Raw genomic sequence first — 21,376 nt, 5'->3', positions numbered from 1 at the left:
GCTGGCTGGCTGTACCAGGCAGGCAGACGGAGAGACTAGAGAGAGAGAGACAGCGTGGAATGAATGGATAAGATGTTTTCGTCCTTGCTTTCGTCGTTTGTTGTTTACCCATTTCACTCGCTGGCTTTGGTGTGTATGCGTGCATGCGTGTTTCTTTGCTTGTGTCTCTGTTTGTCCCTTTGGGGGCTGAGGGTATCCAAGGTTGGGCACTAAGCCTCCATATTAAGATACAGGTGAAGATTGACGTGTTGGTCTACTTGTTCACACTACCCCCTACCTAGCATAGCGTAACTGTATCGCATCATGCCCTAGTGTAATTAAGCAGTACTCTCGCTACTGTCAGGACTACCATCTTGACGTTATATGATTATTTTCTTTCGTCTACTATAGGAGCGAGTTCAACAACAGTCAGATCTACTACCAAAGTGAAATAGCCTATACCCATCACCGTGCACACAATAATCGACGTTGTATGTTTATGTTTCGATAGACGCATATAGTTTTACAGCAGTGACTCTTGTTTCCATGTGAAGCTGCGCCAACCTGTCTGGGCTGTCGCCCATGTATGTTGATTACCTTTTCCAGCTCGTTGTTCCCTCACGGCCATAATTATGAGACTGTCGTAAGAGCTACTCTGTCTGATCTAGCGCCGGCAGCTAGGCGTTCTGTGGCAGCTAAGGTAGGCAAGTGCTAAAAGGGTGCGTGTAGCGTGCACCTTCTAGCGACACTGTTATTGACGACGGAAGGACGGGTTTTACGAGCCGAGAGAAAAAGTAAGGGGCGATGGCGTCGAGTTCAGGGCGGACCGTTCAAAGTTTCCATGGTCGTATATCTGTATTTCCCCACATAATTTTTCTTGTAGGTTCGGTTTGGCGGTTCAGTGCGGCATATTGACTGAAGAAGGGAGCTTGGGCATGTCACGTCGGCGAGGAATAGAATTGGTGTGCGGCCATTGGGAATCCACTACGAAGTGGTGATATTTTCCCACCGACAGCCGTCGTCGCAAGTTGGCAGAGTTTGAGATGGGATGGAGGCTATTTATTGGCCAATTGCAGCTGTGGACAACTTCAGAGCCCAGGCAGGTCCCGGCCATGTAGTGATGTAATTGAATCCAGCCCGGCAGTGGGAAGGAACCTAGGGCCGCAAAACGGGCCAGGTCGCGGCCGCATGCGCTCCGTCTCTGATTGGCCCGGCGCATTCCCTTTGCTGCTGGCCGCTGTACCCACTGATTGACGGGTAGGTAACCGACGGGGTGGGAATCCGAAAGTGGGAACGGAAGCGGGTGGGAAACGCGCTAAGCCTGTCAAGTTGTGTCCTTATTCTGTCCAGTCCAGTCCTGAGGAAAGGCCCAGACTCGGGAAACAGATGAGTAACAAGCCAGCGCGAGGGTGCCACGCAATGGTGTCTCGCGTTTGAGGCTCTGCCCTACCAGCACAGTTGTGGGGTAGCTTTCCTTGACAGTTCCGGGGTCCAGGCACCATTCAGGTCATAATTCGTACGTACTCCGTCGGTGGACTTACATACAGCATTTGGCATTTTGAAAGTCCGCAGAACTTCGAGTTTAAGCTTGGAGCGTCTGACAGCTCCAAATGCGTATACTGTATCCATAATCGGCATCAATTACATCCTGTGCCGTGGTGCGTTGCCACACGGCTAATCGAAGAATTGGACGACGAGGAAGGAAGCTCGTTGGACTAAAAAAAGATCAATGAACAAATAACGTAGGCCGGTTTTTGAAGGACGCTTGGACCCTCATGCCACTCGTGTCCGGAGGGGTAAGGTGCTAGTCCCAACAACAGAGAACAGAGACCTAAATTACGTAAGCCGACCAGGGAGTCACAGCGCGATTGCCTCCACAGCTGACCAAAGCGCTGTGATTGGCCCGCGCACGACGGGCGCCGCGTTTTCCCACGCACTTTCGAACGTCACGTCGTAAGAAAGCCACGGTCCTTCCCACGACATTCCGCATCTTGCGGCATCCCATCGAGGCTCTCGCTGGCCAGTGAGACTCGACGTCGCACCCAGGTACGGCGCATCTCCGCACCTCATGCCAAAGTGCTCAGGTTGAGCTGTCGACCGCCCTGCCCTGCCTCGAGAGACGCCGCAGGCTGCGCTGCACCACCGACCTCGACCTCGACCCAAACGAAGCTCCCGTCACTTGCACCACCTTCCTTATCCTGTCTTGCCACATCTGCATTCTATAAACCTCACTCGCCGTTCTAAACTCCCCCGTCCAACCCACACCCAGACAGGACGCGAATTTATCACTACCCACCTACCTCTTCCCTTCCCTAATGGCTCCGGTGTCCACTACACCAAGGCGCCAGGCTAGTGGTCGCCCGCGCGGCCGCCCCAAGGGCAACACCCCCGCGAGATCTTCCCGTGCTCGAAAGAGCGCACACGACGCCCCAGCTTCGGAACCGCCCCCCAAGAGGAGAAAATACATTCCTGGTGGCCCAGGCGGTGGTGGCCGCTTCGTCGACGAGGACGGTATCGAGACCCCTGCCGAGCCAACCGTCTCTACTTCCGCCCCGCGGGCCCGAAGTTCCGCAATAACACTCTCCAACCCCGCTCCGTCAACCATGTATCCCCGTCGCGAGCGAAGCACGAGAATCCGCACCGCCGTAAACCGAGATGATCTCGATGATAGACAGTATAGCTCTGCCGCCGCCGTAGCCGCTGCTGTGGTCCATAACGAGGGCTACAAACCACGCGAGGAGCGAGGCTGGGAGGAATTTCATCCCAACCTCGACATCGAGGCGGTATTTATAGTCTTCCCCGCGCCAGAGGTCGATGGATTCCCTAAGTCGGCCCCTCCAACACCCGCTGTCCAGCAAGCTCCGACCACCCCGCTCAACGGCTCCAGCACACCAACTAAGGAGCTCCTTACCGGCACCGCCGCAGATGGCACAAGTGGCACGCTGACATGGCAAAGCAAACCCTCGTTTGGAGTGGCGCTACCAGACACGCCTAGCAGGCGCCGTGCTGGAAGGCCGACTCGCGACTCGGTTTCGCTTTACGCCTCTCGGCCTTTAGATCTGGGCACAAGTCCAAAGATCCCCAAGGTCCTCCCGATCCATGGCCAGACCTCCAAGGAGAAGCTTGACCTCAAGCTGCCATCCTACCGAAAAACCGACCGGATCTCGCTCTTCGAGAGCAAAACCTTTGGCCAGGCAAGATATGTTGACAAATCCATGATGAATGTGGGCTACCAAGAAAGCGACCACTTCATCAGGCCCGAGGGCAAGCTGATAAAGTCGGTCGACGCCAATGTGGAGGAGGATATTGATCAAACTGTGGCGGTCAAGGTCGACATCGACCCTATCCAGCACACTGCCGGGGCGGCGGGCCGTGTTGAATACGACATGGACGAACAGGATGATATGTGGCTGGAGAAGCTCAACTCGCAACGCAAAGGTTCTGATCTTGACCCGATAACGCGCGAGATATTTGAGATCACAATCACCAAGATCGAGAAGGAATGGCATGCTCTCGAGAAGAGAATACCGAAGCCAAATCCAAAACCCCCGCAGACGCACAGGCCGAGGTCAAGTTCAGCCGCCGCGGTCAATGGTGAGCCTCAGGTCGGCGAAGAGCAGGACAGCAAGTGCGCCATCTGTGACGATGGCGATTGCGAAAACACAAATGCCATTGTCTTCTGTGACGGCTGCGACCTGGCCGTCCATCAGGAGTGCTATGGCGTGCCTTTTATCCCCGAGGGCCAGTGGCTGTGTCGCAAATGCCAGCTGATTGGACGTGGAATTCCTGTAAGCACAAAACAACACCCCCCTTGTGTGCGGGTGTCTCTGTGTCCCTGTTGCTAACGGTGCTTTTTTTTCCAGACGTGCATATTCTGTCCAAACACGGATGGCGCATTCAAACAGACCAACTCGTCAAAATGGGCACATCTTCTCTGCGCAATGTGGATTCCCGAGGTGTCCCTCGGCAACCACACCTTCATGGAGCCGGTAATGGAGGTGGAAAAGGTGCCCAGGACGAGGTGGAAGTTGTCGTGCTACATATGCAACCAACGCATGGGCGCCTGCATCCAGTGTTCGAACAAAAGTTGCTACCAGGCCTTCCATGTAACGTGTGCCAGGAGGTGTCGGCTGTATCTGAAGATGAAGAACAGCCAGGGCGCCCTTGCCGTCCTCGACGGAACCCTACCTCTCAAGGCCTTTTGCGACAAGCACTGCCCCCAGGATCATGCCAAAGAGAACGCCGTCAGCCAGGCCACAAGAGAAGCAAAACGCTTCTACAAGCGCACGATGAAGGGCCGCATCTGGGCCGACAGCCAGGCCTCGGCTCTCCAGATAGCCGCTACTCATCGCCACGCTATCACTGAACACCCGCCCGACGAGTCGCAGATGACAGGCGCTAAAGTGTCAGCGGTCCTGGCCGACAAGAAGAAGGGCCAACCTGGCAAACACATCTGGAAGCTACCCTCGGGCGCCCCCATCATCCCCCAAGCAGTATACGACTTGGTTGAGAGCTCACTCGCACGTTTTAATATTCGCAAGCGTAAGGACTTTGTCGGAGAGGCGTGTCGATACTGGACGCTCAAACGTGAGGCTCGCCGTGGCGCTGCCCTGCTCAAGCGGTTACAGCTGCAGATGGAAACCTTTTCGTCTATGGAGCTCACACGCCGCAATTTTGCGGCTATGGGCCCGTCTGGCAAGACGCGCCTGACAAGGAGAATCGAGTTTGCCCGGGGCCTCATCAAGGACCTTGAACAGCTTAAGGCGCTATCGGAAGATGTTGTCCAGCGTGAGGCCAGCAAGCTCGAGGCCGCCGAGATGGAACTCGACTTTGTCGACAACTGCTACTTTCCTGTCTACAGGATGCTGGTGCCAGTGGTTGAGAGGGCGCTCCAGTAAGTCGACCCCCATCTCCGTTCCCATATCTGAATTGACCTTGTACTAATAAATTTGCAGGCTCGACAAGAACATCTTCAAGCCAGGGTTGGCGGGCTTGCAGGAGAAGCTGGATGTACGCTTCTACACCACCTGCCTACAATTTGCGCATGACCTCTGCGAGGCAGTCAGTGCGGGAATAAACGCAGCAGCGAAGCTGTCGGCAGCCGAGGAGCCGCGAGTTGATTCCCTAGATGCCTCGCCAGCTAAACACAACGACTACTCGGGGGTAAAAGACAGACGACGACTTGGCAAGAGGATACTTAAATCAGTCCAGCCGCACCTCGAAGCAGCTTTGAGGGCTGAGGCGGATATATGTGCCAAGCCTTTTGACGCTCTCTTGATGGAGCTCAAAGGCATGGTAGATGCCAGTCTCGAAGTGAAACAGCCAACCATCACAGTATCGCAGGACGACAATACCGGGACAGACCCTAGCCAAGACGTTGAGATGCTAGACGCGCCGGAAGAGGCCCAGATTATTGTGGCTGCTGATCAGCTCGCTGGCGTGGTGGTTGCCAAAGCTGAAGCAGGAATCGACGATGACGATGCCGATGAGGTCATGGCCGAGACGGATGCCGTTGTGGCTGTAAACGGAATTAGTACGTCACGACGTCGACACGGCGCCGATGTCAGTATTGAGGTGAACACATCCGCCGATCACCTCGATGGCGAGGACGAAACTTCGAACCCAAACGGCAATGGTGTCTCGTCCAATAACTCAGTCGTGGGCGAACAGCAGGCTGCTAAATCGCAAGGAGATGATCACAGGCACCATCATTCTCCCCCGGGCCAGTTGACCAACGGCGCTAGCTTCAAAGAATCGGACTCTCCCCCATCCCTGACGGCTGGGAGTGTCTACGGTTCAGTCGTACTGCATCCGTCATCGAACTCCAATGGCAACGGTAGCAGCAATGGGAACACCATCAGCAACGGCAGCGGAGGTCCCCTGACGCCGCCGCAGTCCAACGGCAGCTTTGGAAGGGACCCGACCAACATACTCGCCGAGGGTGGGCTGCCGTGGTACTTGCAGGGCTTCGCACTCAAGGGCACGTCGGCTGTGGAGGAGCAGTGGACGGGCCGTGACGCGGTGCGCAGCCTAAGCGAGGAGCTCACTGACATGGACGACGAAGCGCTCAAGGACCTCGAGTTTGACGTCGACGACGACACCATCACGGCGTCGCCCGTCAACGCATCTTCTACCGACAAGGACCACCGCCATATTAATGACAGTATTAGTGGCTCGTCGTCTCTGTTGTCGGTGAACTCCGCATCGACGCCAGGGAGTGCTAAGCGCGTGAGGGCCAATCCTGCCATGTTCAGGAAGGGCGTGCGGTCGTCAGCGAGGAAGCGGTGATTTGTTCGGGTCTCTTTCTTCTACCATATTTATCATCGGAGTTGTTGGTTACGTGTTGTTAGAGGGCAACCAAACCCCTTTGTGTGGCGATTGGTGGGCAGTATCAGGGCTAGGGGGTTTATTATTATTGGGGAAAATATAGCTATGTCTAGCCTAGGGTCTGTTTTTGTTTTTTTGTTTGTTTCTGTCCTGTCGATGGCGATGTAGGTCTTGGTGTTGCGGTTAACTGTTTGTTGTATGAGTACAGAGATCTTGTCCCGGATGCAGTAGTTTCTTTTATTTACCCCAAGGTTATTTACACGTTGGGGGGATTGTCTCTCTGTCTCCTGTCTCTTTCGCAGCGAGGACTGGAGATGATTATTTTCTACCTTACTTACCTTACATACCTACTTTACCTCGCCTATCCTACATTATTCCGACCCCTTTTCCTCTACTCGAGCTTAGCTTTTGTCCCCGTTATAGCGGTGGGCAGGTACCTATCGCTATCTATGCGCTTTCTTGGCGCTTTGTTCAAGGAACATGAGAGAATGAGGGACACGAACTGCTGCGATTGACTGGTTGATAGATACCTAGCGTGTTCAGAAGCTCCGTATCCGTACCCGGTGTATTTATATCGGATGGGAAAGAAGAACCGAGCAAGCCGGAAAGTTGATTTAACTCGGTGTTGCATTTCTTTCATGCACTGTGAATCTTATTAGGATGTTCCCAGCTGCTAGGCAGGTGTCCAGGTGATCGTTGGCCTGTGCGGACGGTGCGAACGCACATGGCAGTACGTGTGTATGTACATTTACATGTACAGGACGAACCTGGAACGGCGGAACACTGAATCTCTCTCTCGACCAATCATCAAGAGCCGAGAGAGTAGGAAGACGCCGCCGGCGCCTTCTGTGGATATAAGTTGGTCCAATGTCTAGACTCAACTGCCAGCGACAAAGATTGCAAACGGAAAGATCACCTCGTATCGTACAAAACACAATTAATCCAACCTGAAAGTGGCGGACCACACCAACTTTTATCTATTCCCCCCTCGCACTCATACAAAACCAAACTCCGTACTCCGTATCGTTCCCAAAATAGCAGTCCCGGACGACGACACGTATTGCGCCATTCGCAGAAACTGAAAGGCCTTCTACATCCGCGTGCTGCCCTCTCAGTTTGTCGACTTGCCCAAGACCAAGGACTTGTGGTTGTCCTACCTCGGGTTGGTGCGGTCAGGCTAGGAAGAGCTCGGAAACATCTACCTGGACGACGTCATTGAGTGGCTCACGCAGCCATGTGAGCCACTTTTCGCCGAGCTGGCGTCCGATACCGATATGCCTCCCCCGGGGGGGGGGGGGCGGGCAAAGGTCACGCTCGAGCAATACATCCGGCCCGAATTCTTCTACATCGTGTTGGACGTTGTCGGCGAGCAGCTGAAACCGCGTCGCAAAGACATGGACGGCTCGCCGTTCCGCCCCCCTCGCGTCTAGATGAGCAACGAGTTCATCCACGACGTGAAGACTTAGGCTACCATGTACAATCCTGCAGACATCGTACTGAGATTCGGCGACCCGGAAGACGCGCTCTACGAGTTTCCTACCAAGGTCCTCGTCGACAACGAATCAACGCCGTGCTTCTTCAAACAGTGCAACTCGACCGTAAGACCAAGACCGAGCTCGAGACGTACAAAAATCTCAGCACGGCCAAGATAGATCCAGGGCTGTATATATGCCGTTTTCATAGAGTCGTGACGGACAAAACGACGACTTCCTGGGCTTGCTGCTGACACCTATTGATATCAAAGCCGCCGGACCCCTGAGCTGCTGCATTAGCCCTATCGGGACACGCTGGGCAACCCAGATCGAGGCAGCTGTTTCCGCGCTTCACAAGGCCGGGATCGTCTGGGGGGATGTCAAGGCTGAAAATGTCCTCGTCGACCGGGACGACAATGCGTGGATCATCGATTTCGGGGGCGGTTACACTCGCGGCTGGCTGGATGCTGATCTCGCTGGGACAGTCTGAGCACTGGCGAACTAGAACCGAACAACCGAGACTCGTCAATTCTCCACTAGCCCTTTTGATGCGCCCTTGAATGATTATCAGCTCTTTGGTCATGGTCCTCGTGTCTTCGTATCTGAAGGTGGGCCCGACGTTCTGCCTGCCTCAGTGATATCGATACCACCAACCAAGGACGATTGGGAAACACCCCAGGTCGAGTAAACGCCCAGTATCATTAGTTTTAGTTCCTGCTCCCGGTTGAGCCAGGCAGTTGCGCGGTAACTCGCATTCTGGGTGATAACCGCCGGTGTCAGACTGCCGGGGCCGCGTCAGAAACCTCCGCAAGAGCCAACAACAAAGTAGCCGACCGCAGTCGAGAACCTAGTGAATAATAGTTCGAGCCCCAACGAAAGAGGACGGAAGACTCAAAATCTTATTTGTTTCCTTTGCCGCTCGGTCGGTAGAGCAGGCCAACGACAGCTATAGCTTCTGGCGTTTGATCTTGAGCGGGGTTGAGAAGACCGCCATCTCAGGAGGCGCAACATGTATCGTCAAATATCCATATAAACTGGTCGTTCCTTGATATATGTCGTCCATCTCGTATAGCTTCAACCCTCACAGCGCGCTTGCTGCCTCTTCTCAGTACCTAGAGCTGCTCCTCGCTTCCTTCTTGACCTCCTCGTCTTAATAAGCCCCCCTGTCGACTATACCAAAGTTTACTTGACCCTTCTTCCGGCGCCACAACCCGCCCCCCAACCCAGACTCATCACGACTCTTCTGTTATCCTCCATCTTTCCCAACCCACACCGTGCACAAGATAGGTAAAATATACCAGAAGCGAGCTCGGTGCACCCATCAGTACGGCCCAGTGCGTCTCGACGCCGTGAACCCCAGAGACTGCGAGGAGGCGGTGTACGCGCGAACCGCAGCCACCGGCGGATGGGGAAGCTGCTGCACTGCCCGCCGCCGAGGACGACGACGGTGGCGCAGGACGACTCCGTGCTGTGCGGCAAGAAGGACTGCTACTTCCGCTACGTCCTGCTCGTGCGTGGCTGGATCTGCTGCAAACGTGGCTTCGTCAGCGGCCCCGGTGTCGAGCAGTGCTACGGCCCCGACGAGGACCACGAAATGTGCTGCCACTTTCCCTGCCAACCCCAAAGGTCAGAACGTCAACAAGTGCCGGCTCATTCCCAGGTCAGATGGATAAATGGCCCGGAAGAGATCCGCCGTGGCCGGAAAGTCGGGTGGCGATCTAGGTTTTTATTTATTTATTTATTTCTTTCTTTCTTTTTATTCTATCTTTCTTTTGCAAGACGTTTTAGATGAGAATGATTAGGTTGAAGCTTCTGAGAGCGTTAGGTTCCTTATTTGTTTTCTGATGGGGTGGTCGTTGTTAGTTTTGTTTTTCAAGTTGGATTAGGTATAGCATGTTGTTGCAGTTTGGGGCTGTTCCGTTATGGCACTTGGAAATTGCACTCTTGTCTGGCTGTTGGCTCTGCAGACCTAATTTGCGCTAGGGTGTGTGTGTGTGTGTACAGTGAAGTGATTCTAGTATTCACATCCCTAACACAAAAGGGTTACCTGTTTCGACGTTTTCTATTTTATGGTTGGGCAAACGAATCCCCCCCTTTTCCCATGGAATGGCATCACTCCACACTACCACATATCTTCAAGTGATTCCTGCTCCGGACACTAGAATGAAGAATATGAACTTTACAGTAAGGATACGGTCCAGAAATGTGCTCTCTTTCGGCTTTAGTCTGTCATGATTGCCGTTTATGCTCACAGGCTATTGTTGTCGAGATTGACTACCATCAAAATCATGCCCATGTTCCTGGCCAGACAGTTTGCTTTATCTCTATTTCCCCGAGCGTGCCGTAGACAGGGTACCTGGGGGCACCGGGTGGATGCGAACGAGACTTAACAAGGCAGAGGGTGATGAGTTTGTAGCTTACTGAGCGAGGTGACCACTTCTCACAAAAAATTGGATAGTGAGAAGAAGGGGAGGAGCATTACGAGGTGGAACAACTAGGTGAATATTTAGAGCAACAGATAAGAGTTGATAGTTGACTACTGTTTCGTTCCAAGTCGGGTCGACACCACATCTTGTAACAAGAGAGCAGTTTTACTCTTCGATTTCTTAGTTGACTTCTATTTACTCTTTTTCCAAGTTTCCGCCGAATAGGGGTTGTTCGTCAGTTTTCAGGCCGATATAGCTCGGCGTTCTGGTCCCCTCAAACGGAGTTGTTTCGCTTGATACGAGCCTAAAGTTCTTACAAAGGACTTTACTCAAGTCGTGATCGTGTCAACGTACTTCATAGTCGGCTAGTTCCATTGTATACCCAGGTTGCCTGAAGTATCGGGTTTGCTTGAATCTCGCAGGAGTCACAAAGCAGTGACATTTGAAGAGCTGGAGGATACGTAGGACTAAGCTGCAGATCGAGTAAGTTATGGCGAGCTCGCGAGGTTGGACAGAAGCTCCATCTCGACTATCCCAGCTTCAGTTTGCATGCAGGGCGCTTGTCGATCCTGTACCGTCAATACCCGATGGAGCTCTTAGCATTCTCGCCGTCCCCACTCCCCTTCCCTCGCTGTATCGTCCCTTTTTATACAAGAAACCCACGAGTGACGAACCGCGGGCAGCCCAGAGCAATAGAAGGACTAATCGACTAGGAGCTGAAGGGGACGGTGAGACGAACTAACACGTGGAGGAGGCGAATTTTAGACGAATAAAGAGAGGTACGGCGTCAAAAAGAAGGCGAGTGAGTGCGTCTAATTGGGCTGATTGGCCCGATGTCTCACGATCAGGTTGCATCTGGAGTGCTTAGTCTTTTTGATGGTTTAGTCCCAAGCCAGCATCCCAATTGGTGATAATCCGTCGTCGCGCACGATGACAGCATTGCAAGTCGCGAAGGGGAAGAGGGGCAGGAGGGGGAACGGAGGGAAGGAGGGGTATCGGAGAGAGGGGCAGTCGATGCAACTTTGAACAGCCCCGCCTACCCGCCTGCCTTCATTCACTTGACCGTCCGGGTGGGAGGGGCTATCTTGGGCAGCGGGGCAGGGCAGAAGCAGAAGAGCTTTTTTCCATTTCAATAGTCATCTAGTATAGGTTCCTGGATCTTGGTCGAAGACATGGAGCTCTGAAGAGGACGCATCCGCCGAAACCACTCAAAGGGACCACGTTCTCAGCGACCTGCGTTCCAGACGTTGCGGGCGCCTTCCGACAGCAACATTGAAGAGGCACGCCCCCTCAAAAAGGTAACTGCTGCTGTTGCATCATGCATGTGGCCCAAGCAGGACGGAGTCGCGTGAGTCAACAAGGCAAAGAACCTACCTCTACTCGTCCATGGAGGACGGCAAGGGAGAGCGGGCCTGGGCTGTCTTGTTAAAATAGAGACTGCACCATGGGGCACGCACGGCGTCTGTGCCCGCTCGTGGCTCGCACTTCTTCTCCCTTGCTCGGGCCTGTCGCCGACTTATTAACTAAGGTAGTAGTCATCCGGAGTTCCATGTCGTAACTCGTCACTTAGGGGCATGCGAAGGCGCCGACTGATGGCTCGCGGTGATATAGCACATAGCTGTCTGTAGGCGGCGAACTGCCTCGCGACTGCAGATGCAGCACAGCGTCGCCCTGGGGCGCGCCGTAAATTAGTCGCTGAAACCTTGAGTCAAAGGATGAAATGGAAGTTGGAAGGGATGGCGAACCGACATGGGCAAATTAGAGCACTTCTCACGACTAAGGCATGGGTCGAGGTGTGCGGCCTCTTGCCGCTCTCAGCCTGACACCTCCCTTCCCTTCTTCTCCCACCACCACCACCACCCGCGGCACCACACCCCACAGCCTTTCCCCTGCGGCGCAGCCCAGAGTCCCGGCGCCAAGCGAAGAGCCATGGCCCATGGCATGGCATGGCCAAGGGCAATTGCCTATGGGGCATGTTTCGTGCCCCATTGCGCTTTCTAGGAGTCCCGTCCTCCATCCCAAACCCAAGTTCAGTTGGGACCGTTCTGGATGGATCTCGTTGTCCCGCCCCCACCAGCCCGTCGTCTTGAGGGTTTGGCTCCCGCACCCCTGGTTCAGCGCCCGGGCTTAAGGCTCAGGGGTAAATTTCACTACGAGTTGTAGGGCGAGCTTTCGCGGGGCTCTGGGTCTTGGTGAATGAAGAGGGAGGCTGGTGCTGACGAGCAGCGCTTACTAGAATGGGTATTAAATGCCTATGCTGCTGGAGATGAGAACTAGGGAGTAATAGTCCCTACATTAATCGCATTTGCATGGATACCTGACGGCGGCCGACTTAGTTGCACGGTGCAGTCGCCGTCGACATTTGGTGGGGCTCTGTTCCGCAACCTGTATGATGTCGGCAGCCTCCATACTTGCCCCAACGAAGTCAAAAACCGGGGGGCTCTACAGCCCAGACAAAGGTAATCGCGGAGGCGGCACATCTGGGGAAAATAGGGTTTGCATCTGGGTTGGTAGGTAGAGAGAAACCCGTCTGACGCTGAGTGTTGAACAAGGTACGGTAGGTAGGATTCAAGGCACCAACCTTACCTCCAGTGAAGACGCAGTTGGTTCTGTCTCGCAGCGCGTAAAAGCGAGATAGAGTCGGCCACAATAGCCATAGGCACAGGCACCTCGCCGTGGTTGAAACTCATACGCAGAAGCGTGCCAGCCAGGCCAGGTGATCGCCTCGCTGTAAACGCTTCCACTTGCTGTGCGACATAAGCTGTCCCGTCAAGTTTAACAGGTGCTGTGATGTGCTGTAGGAGGAGGGAGTGCTCTCAATTTCAAAGAACGCTCGGTTTCAAATTGACAAGGGTCAGGAGGAGAGTTCAAGAGTCCCAATCCACTTCGGGACTGCAGCAACAGTTAGACGAGCCAATCCAGAGCTGTGCTCAGCCAGCGGAGTGCCTTGGGACTGGAAAGGTCAAAACCACTCCCTAACAAGTGGCTTCATGTGTTTGGTGCGATATGCAGCCAAATTCTCCTCAACCCCGTTAGTGAGTGACCGTATGGATCTCGGAATCCCGCTGCGTGGTAATAGTCCAATTTTTCGCCTGGGGAGGCAGCGCAGCAGCACGCCGGGCCGCCCGCCAATGGGCCTTCCCACCGCTGGTAGCCCTGTGCGCGTTGCCCGCGCCCATGCTCTCATAACCTGCCCCGGTGTGCCGTAACCTTCTCCTCCAAAAGTCTCAAACGACCGCCAACTTCGATTTTTTTTTCGACAGTCTATCGCAACCTCGACGGCAACTTTTGTCACCCAGAGACGCAGAATCCCAAACGGCGACCAAAGTCCTATTTTAGGCACTGCGCGCTATCTCTTGCGTCTTTCAGAAATTGAGACGAATCCCGCGAATTCCCCACCTGCGAAAGCGATTTGCACTCAGTTGCCCTCCACCATTTTCCCGACCGAGCAGCCTCTCGCTCTCACTTCTCTCCCCCAAGAGAACCAAAACAAGCCAACCCCTTCACCCGCCCTCGTCGACGAAAAAGGCTCCGCCTTGGCCATCAGCGACACACGTCCCACGGGCGATTTTTATCTCGTTGCTTGATTGCTGACATTTCAACGCCACGTAACATCGAGGCGATTTCACCAATTTCTGACGATTTGGCATCCGCATTGCTGTCGCTCCCTGAAAGCTGTCAGCCCTCCGCCAAACACCCGGCGACGATAACCCAAACAGCAATCCGCCCGCATCCGAGAGAAGGTCTGGTCAAGAGGGGAAAAGCACGGGTACTTTTTTTTTTTGCAAGATCCGACGACGGGGTTCCTTCCCCCATTTTCTTTCCCTCTTCCACATAGCCACTTTATTGCCGAGATCGCTTCTGAGCGTAAGTTGACCACTCTACCTCGGCTTCACGTCGCTCATTTACGATCCACGTATTCTCGCGCCTCGTTGCTCAAATGGTGCCGATCGCGACCTTTGCTGACATTGGCATTGCTGCTCTCTCCAGCCGCCTTGGAGCGCATCGTCCCCCAAAGGGTTTCACGCGTGCCCTCCTTTCTCCCGTTCATTTCTTTGACGGGTTGGCATCTGTCGGTCGCTTCCAAGACTCCTCCACTGTGTGCGCCATCTGTCTGGTTGGCTGGTGAGGATCCTTTACAATGGCGGATCAACACGAAGTCGATCTCGACTCTATAATCGACCGCCTCTTGGAGGTGCGGGGCAGCCGACCGGGCAAGCAAGTCCAGCTGCTTGAGGCTGAGATTCGCTACCTTTGCACCAAGGCTCGTGAAATATTCATTTCTCAGCCCATTTTGCTCGAGCTGGAAGCTCCTATCAAGGTATGACACGGCAGCCCCCGGGCTCTCTGTCTTCTGAAACAGCTTGTCGCGTGACCGCCCTCCCTACGCGTAGGTTCGCTAATTTCATGTCTGCCGTTGTCTCGTAGATTTGCGGTGATATCCACGGCCAATACTATGATCTTCTCCGTCTCTTCGAGTACGGCGGGTTCCCGCCTGAGGCCAACTACCTCTTCCTAGGCGACTACGTCGACCGAGGCAAGCAGTCTCTGGAGACCATTTGCCTGCTGCTCGCATACAAGATCAAGTACCCCGAGAACTTCTTCATCCTGCGCGGCAACCACGAGTGCGCATCCATCAACCGCATCTACGGTTTCTACGACGAGTGCAAGCGCCGCTACAATATCAAGCTGTGGAAGACGTTTACGGATTGCTTCAACTGCCTGCCAATTGCCGCCATCATTGACGAGAAGATCTTCACCATGCATGGAGGACTCAGCCCGGATCTGAACTCGATGGAGCAGATCCGCCGCGTCATGCGCCCAACTGATGTTCGTTCTCTCCTACCTTGAACCCTCTTCCTTTCCCTGCGACACCCCGGGCATCTGCCTGCGATGGACACTAACACTTAGCGCTATAGATCCCCGACTGCGGTCTGCTCTGCGACCTCTTGTGGTCCGACCCCGACAAGGACATCACAGGGTGGAGCGAGAACGATCGCGGTGTTTCGTTCACCTTCGGACCCGATGTCGTGTCCCGCTTCCTCCAAAAACATGACATGGACCTCATCTGCCGTGCTCACCAGGTCGTCGAGGATGGCTACGAATTCTTCTCCAAGCGCCAACTCGTCACTCTTTTCAGCGCTCCCAACTACTGCGGCGAGTTCGACAACGCAGGGGCAATGATGAGTGTAGACGAAAGTCTACTCTGCTCCTTCCAGGTTCGTATCTCTTTCTGGGGCACGCCGATAAGCCCCGATGCCGCAACGCCGTGCTAACGAACCCTTTGTAGATCCTCAAACCCGCAGAGAAGAAACAAAAGTACGTTCACGGCCTTGGAGGCGGTAGCAGACCCATCACTCCTCCCAGGAAGCAGTCCAAGACGTAGAAGAAAGAGTTTATACGAACTTCCCCGTCTATTTAGGTTCGGCCGTCGATAAACATGCTTCCTTAATCGACACACCAAAGCGAGCAAGATCATCCCATTTTGTCAGCACGTCTACTGCCTCCACGTTATTGATCGCCAAGGGCCCTGTACGCTACCCACGTTTCCCCCTCCCCGTATCTTCCGACAGCCCGTCATCCTATATTGGCTCCTGTCTTGAGTCTGCCGTCGAGCGAAACCATGTCTGTTTATTAATCTACGCCAAAAGGTCGGAAGGGGGCAGAGAAGATTCTGTTTTGGAAGGGACGAATAACGACTTTCATTGTCTGTCACCGCCGCAGGAACATATAGATAGCTGGTGCGTGTCGGGGAAATTCGTGTGCGGTTTTCAAAGCAAACGGGTTTCATCTCTGATCACGTTCGTCCGTCTAGCGGTCGTTCTTCGCGCTCCCTCGCCGTTCAAAGCGTAACGGCATGTACAATTCAGCATCTGGACTTTCCCTTTTTTAACTTACGACATCCCGTCCCCCAAAGTATATGACCGTGACGATGCGATAATCACACAAAGGTCTGCGAGCCTTTGGCCGGGTATTCATATGCGCATATTCCGAAACGGGTAGGTTATGGACAATGTTCTGGCAGGGGATCACGGGGGCGTCTGGGTAGGTGGGAAGGGAAAGCGAAAGGGTTATGGAAAGGGGACTATGGAAAGGGGCCTATGGAATCTGAATTTGTTTTTTCATTTTCTTATTTTTAGAACCAAATCTCTTCTTGTCGTTGTTGTTTTTACGTCATGGTTGTTACGGCTGTTACTAACTATTGTTTTGTTGCTGAATTTTCCGCTGCCGGTGTTACTGTTGCTGCCATTGCGCTTGCTGCTGCCGTTGCGTACCCCACGTCTGTTGATGTCGTGCTGAAAGAGGATTTCCCCTTTCTTGCCGTTTTCTCTTCCGCTTGGTCTTTCTGCTCCCCTCCACTCGGCCACGTTGGCGCGGTGAGGGAAATCCGAGTCCTCCGTGATCCGGATACTCGTTCTGGCCTTGATGCTAGCTCACGATGAAGTGTGTCGTGGACTATCGAGGCGTGGTTAGCCGAGATGATTCACCTGGTCTTTCCCTCCTTCCCTTTTTGTTTCTTCTCTTCTCTTCTCTTCTTGTCCTTTCTAGGCTAAGTGCCGTGTAGTTAGTTTCTGAAAGGGTAGTAAGGTGTAGATAATGTAGAAAGGGAGACGAACAGTAATTCTGAGGGGAGAGTTGGGCAGGGAGGACTTGATGCTGGCAGGGAGGACTTGATGCTGGCAGGGGACTGAAAAGATGGGGCGTGGATGGTTTGCATGGAAAAGAGGCTCGTGAAAGGAAAAGAGAACTCATGACCTGTGGCTGGAATCGTATGGTGTAGTCTGTTGGGCATGAAACCGAAACAAAATAGTAGACGTTCTCGATCTTTCTCTCCCTGCGCATATATATTTTTATATAATGTCTTACGTGCAGAGCCTTTTCGCGGCAGCTTTCACGGCTAGGTGATTATTGTCGTTCTGCGCCTAGGGCGCACTAGGACGGCATATGTTTCATGATCCGGATTTCGCGGTGAGCTTCGTCTGAACGCCTCCATTTCCAGCGCCTGCGATGGATCGGAACGAACCGGTTATCCCAGTTGGGCCGCGTTATGAATGTATGTGGTTGATGTCTCTGATTTGGGTGATGACTAGAAGGTATGTGCAAAGAAGAGACCCTTTCGTCAATTGCAGCATTCTTATTCTATCTGTACTCGGGCCGGCCGATCGAGTTTGACACCACGGCACGGCGTGAGTCTTCTCGGTGTACGTGTCATCGGCAAATCTATGGTTGTGCCGAATCTTGACGGCTCCGGGCCGTTCAAAGCTCGGGTGTGTGGAGCAGAGCAGCCGGCATGTGATGCGCCAGTTGTAGCCGGATCCGAGAACCTTTCATGTTGGACTTGTGCTTCGTGCTTCCGCCAGGTATTGGCTTTTTTTTCGTAACCAATTTTAATCTATACATCACATATATACAATGTAGAAGTTGAACATGAGGCGAATCAACAATACAAACATACACAGGAAATAGTGGACGGGTGCTCACTCCTCGGTGCTGTGGGTGTTGATGGGCTACAAATTAAGCAGTGTTTACTTGGGTGAATAGCACATCTCGTTGGGAATAGACAACCACAGTAAAATGCAAGATACCGCTATTTAGTAGGATGGCATAACTGGCACGCCGACCGCAACAAAATAAGCCCAAAGTGAAGAGATACTAACAAATAACTGACTTGGGTTTGTGTCTTGATGGGATCTACTTGTCTGGTGTTGGCTGGTAGCCATGGTAACTAGTTCGGCGAGCTTCAAACAGCCATACTAACCTGTAAGCAAGGGCCATATGCCGGATTGTTAGAAGATGAATTCCAGGCAGCGAAAGTCTTTGATCCGTGACTTTGATATATGACTGGTTCCGCAAAACAGAAAATAGGTGACCGTGTCCCGGTGATAACCGCCTTAGATAGGATCGTGTAGCCTCAACCAAGCCTTCGAAATACCATATTGCGCTTCCTGGACAGACCATGTGAGAGGCGTGCGTCGTTTCTGGTCCAACCCAACTGGTCTTTCTCACCGCGAAATAGATCAGCATATGTTTATTTATGTTGGTTCGTGTGTGGCTTTTGTGAGTTTCTATCTAGCCCAATCCCTGAGTGCCTATCAGCGCGGTACCCGAAGAGAAGAATAGGGGTTATGGCACATAAATCGGCCAGGAAAAGGTTTGAGTAGGTATCTCCAAGAGAGAGACGGGTCTCGAGGATTCTATACCCGGGCTTCCAAGAACTACCGTCTCCCCCTGAGAAAAACATTTAGACTAAGCCGTTAGGTCCTGGGACCTTCCATATCTGGGAAGTCAACCGCTACTGAACTGTTAGGGGTTGGACTTTATGCGGGAGCCAGAACTTCACATGAATCTCACCAGCCTGGAAGATTACACGGCACTGGCAGACTCCCCTGCCGAACCCCAAAATAGTTTTATTTTCATTATTTCCTGACGAATTACTCGCAGTCCTCGCAATTCCTTTCTTTCCCCGGAGCGCAAGTGGCGCCGGCAGAGGCTTTTCTAGCTTCATCCCCTGTAGCCGTCTTGCCGCTCGAGGCCTCGGCACTAGTCTCCCCTCCTTCGGGGATATCTGCCGGAAGCTCGCCTCTGCTCGCCGGAGCCGTTGCCGCAGCGGCCGAGGCTTCATCCTTGGAGCCGCCGCCGCGGGGGTAGTTCCGGTCGACGTGGCCGAGGTCCCGGCCCGGCTGGATGGCGTCTCGGACTCTGCGCTTGAGCTCCTTGGTCTCTGGGAAGCCGCCGTCGACTTTGCGGTCCCAGAGAACGGCGCGGCGGTGGGACGACAGGTTATTTGATGGTGCCGAACCTGCCGTCTGTTGTTGGTTTCTGGTTCCTCCGTCTGCTGCCGCCGTAGGCGTGTCTGGCTCGGCGGGGAAAGTAATCTCGACTACGAACAGCCCGCCCGTTGCTGGCTGCAGAGCGACCTCCCCTAGTGCCGTCGAGAAGGTAGACAGCAGCTCCTGCGCGTACTGTATGTTTTGCGGATCTGTTAGTGGCATAGTGCATGTGCGAGTTGGTAGTGGGAGGAGTGAGAGAAGGATGTCCCAGTATGGGGTGTCTTGACCCGGGGCTGGAGCCATGTCTATTTCATGATGAGATACCGGATAAGGTATGGTAAGGACAGGTAACAAATGAAATAAAAATAAGGATGAGTTGTTGGAGTGAAGCTATTCGAACTCCTTGACCGTTGACCTATGGTGAAAAAGGTAAGGTGAGGTAAAGGTATATATTGCACCTATGCGGACATTGTACACCAGGCAATTCTAAGCCGCCAGAGAGCAATCGCCATCAAATTTTTCTTTGCACGCAAGGCTAGGCTAGGCTAGGCCAAATACTTACGTAGGCTGCCCGCAGCAGCCATTTGCACTGGGTGCAGTACTGAATGGTGACGCGAGGCAGGAGAGGCGGCTTCGCGCCGCCGATAGATCCGGACACGGCTTGAGTCTCGGCCATCATTGGCAGTTCTGAAATCGGGGAGGCGGCGGGCTGGCACGAGTTAAGGGCGCCGACGAAACAAATCACCCGTCCGTGTTGGTAGGGATAGCTTCCCCCGGATTCCGTCTTGGTTGTGGATTTTGCGAGTTCAATTGGCAGAGTCAAAAGGTGGGGGGGCCCAGAACCAAGGCCTGGGCTGGCGGCGGGGATGGAAAGCAAACTCGGAATCAGGCTCCATCCTGGCAATGGAGGGAAGCCCCTTGGACAGCCAGCCGTATCCAAACCTGAGCACCCTCAGTCGAGCAAAAGGCCGATTGATTTGCACGGATGGATGGAAAACTCATCGACTAAAAATGTAAATGTGTATCTCATTTGCCTCGGTGTTCATTTCGTGAATCCGTTCAGGGGAGGGTGGACACGCTACGCACACAGCGAAACATCCAGGTATCTATATACAGTGGAAGAGGATGGAAGATGTGACGGGAAGGGGCCCAAAAAAAGGAACAAAAAAGAAAAAAAGTACAACAGGAGTAAACACGGGGGGAAAATAAATAGAAAACAAGGAATAAAAGATATTATATGCTGAAGAGCTGCCGTGCCTGACTGCGATACGCAGAAACAGAAGGGGGTATGAGCTGAAGCATTATCGTAGGGACCGCCATCATCTCATCCCTTCCATGCCCCCCCCCTTTTCCCGGTGGGCTTCTCTCTCTCTCGGACTCTCCTCTTTTTTTTCTCCTCGCTACCACGGCGAAGACGGACGCGTGGTCGTCGCTGAGCGACAACCATTTTTCTTTATTTTCTCTCGTGTCGGTAGCCCCGCTAGGGGCTTTCCCTTTCGCCCTCTGATCAAACGCCGTGGACCCGCGAGAGTTTCCTTTAAAACGGTTACCGGGGAGCCAAGTAGCTCCGAACGCTCGCGACAACGACAGCCAAAATCAAAAGCGGGTCGGCCCGTTTCGGGACTCAGCATAATCCAACGATCGTGGTCGTAGTTCGTCCTACATGACTACACAGCAGCCGCCAGTCTGTGGTGGCGCGTACGGGTCCTCGCCCTTGGGAACTGGCCCCCACACGCTGGGCACCATGTAGTCTCGGGTGCTGTTGCAGTAGGCGATGATGCTAGACAAACGGCGAGACAGTCGGTCAGTACAACAGGACAAACATGCAACATATGTATATATGGACGGCGACGTGCTATGCAAGGGTGGGGGCAGTGGGGTTGTTGTTCTATTCGCTGGTGACTTTCTTACCCCCTGGAGGCCTGGCTGACGGGGATGCGTTCCCGGTCGAGGTCTTCGCGTAGTCGGTTGTTCAGCTCTGTCAACCGGCGTAGCTTCAGGTCGGCCATGCTCTGCTTGTTCTTCTTGATTTGCGACGGATCGCCGACATCGCGAGATGTGTATTGAGGCATTTCGATCTGGAGAGGCCGCAACTCGCCGCGCGGAGCGCCGTATTGCTGATCGAGCCTCGAAAACGACGAGGGGGATACTCCGGCCGTGGTGGCGGAGGTTCGGCCAACGAGGCTTCGAAGCCGCGCTGGACTGGCGCTTCTGCCGTGTTTCTCTGATTCTGCTGGCGATAACTGCGCCGACGACGAGCTGGGAGATTCCTGACGGCTGTGCGTCTGTTTGAACATGGTTGTTGGTTAGTGCCTGATCGCGACTTTTGTTCGGGGGGGGGGTTTTGACCCGGGTCGCGGCGTGGTTTCTCCCCCCTTCCTCGAGGCCGACTCTCCCGACG

The 21,376-nt window shown here is 53.8% G+C and overlaps 5 protein-coding genes across 5 annotated transcripts; 3 read left to right on the top strand and 2 right to left on the bottom strand.

Moving 5' to 3' along the window:
- Positions 1-2,294: 2,294 nt before the first annotated feature.
- On the top strand, positions 2,295-6,267 carry B0T26DRAFT_652320 (uncharacterized protein; the record flags this gene model as incomplete). The annotated part of the gene is made up of 3 exons (XM_060438358.1): positions 2,295-3,767; positions 3,843-4,873; positions 4,935-6,267. 3 exons carry the CDS (start codon positions 2,295-2,297, stop codon positions 6,265-6,267), a joined length of 3,837 nt encoding a protein of 1,278 aa, XP_060292434.1.
- A 1,511-nt stretch (positions 6,268-7,778) lies between these two features.
- B0T26DRAFT_754385 (uncharacterized protein) lies at positions 7,779-8,268 on the top strand (the record flags this gene model as incomplete). Its single annotated transcript, XM_060445816.1, has 2 exons — positions 7,779-7,904; positions 7,990-8,268. The coding sequence occupies 2 exons, from the start codon at positions 7,779-7,781 to the stop codon at positions 8,266-8,268; spliced, it is 405 nt and encodes a 134-aa protein (XP_060292433.1).
- A 6,077-nt stretch (positions 8,269-14,345) lies between these two features.
- Positions 14,346-15,590, top strand: B0T26DRAFT_654156 (serine/threonine protein phosphatase PP1; the record flags this gene model as incomplete). Its single annotated transcript, XM_060438520.1, has 4 exons — positions 14,346-14,525; positions 14,633-15,034; positions 15,124-15,423; positions 15,495-15,590. 4 exons carry the CDS (start codon positions 14,346-14,348, stop codon positions 15,588-15,590), a joined length of 978 nt encoding a protein of 325 aa, XP_060292432.1.
- A 3,259-nt stretch (positions 15,591-18,849) lies between these two features.
- On the bottom strand, positions 18,850-19,603 carry B0T26DRAFT_620351 (Rdx type Seleno protein; the record flags this gene model as incomplete). The annotated part of the gene is made up of 2 exons (XM_060436064.1): positions 18,850-19,167; positions 19,538-19,603. Coding segments are annotated over 2 exons (384 nt in total), but the record flags the coding sequence as incomplete, so codon positions are not given.
- A 1,031-nt stretch (positions 19,604-20,634) lies between these two features.
- Positions 20,635-21,047, bottom strand: B0T26DRAFT_742698 (GGL domain-containing protein; the record flags this gene model as incomplete). Its single annotated transcript, XM_060444155.1, has 2 exons — positions 20,635-20,755; positions 20,887-21,047. 2 exons carry the CDS (start codon positions 21,045-21,047, stop codon positions 20,635-20,637), a joined length of 282 nt encoding a protein of 93 aa, XP_060292430.1.
- Positions 21,048-21,376: the final 329 nt, after the last annotated feature.

Source organism: Lasiosphaeria miniovina, assembly GCF_030549165.1.
Source record: "Lasiosphaeria miniovina strain SMH2392-1A chromosome Unknown B0T26scaffold_6, whole genome shotgun sequence".
In the NCBI taxonomy this organism is placed as follows: Eukaryota; Fungi; Ascomycota; class Sordariomycetes; order Sordariales; family Lasiosphaeriaceae; genus Lasiosphaeria; species Lasiosphaeria miniovina.
The sequence above is the reverse complement of the archived record's forward strand: the minus strand, read 5'-3'. Positions and strand labels throughout refer to the sequence as shown.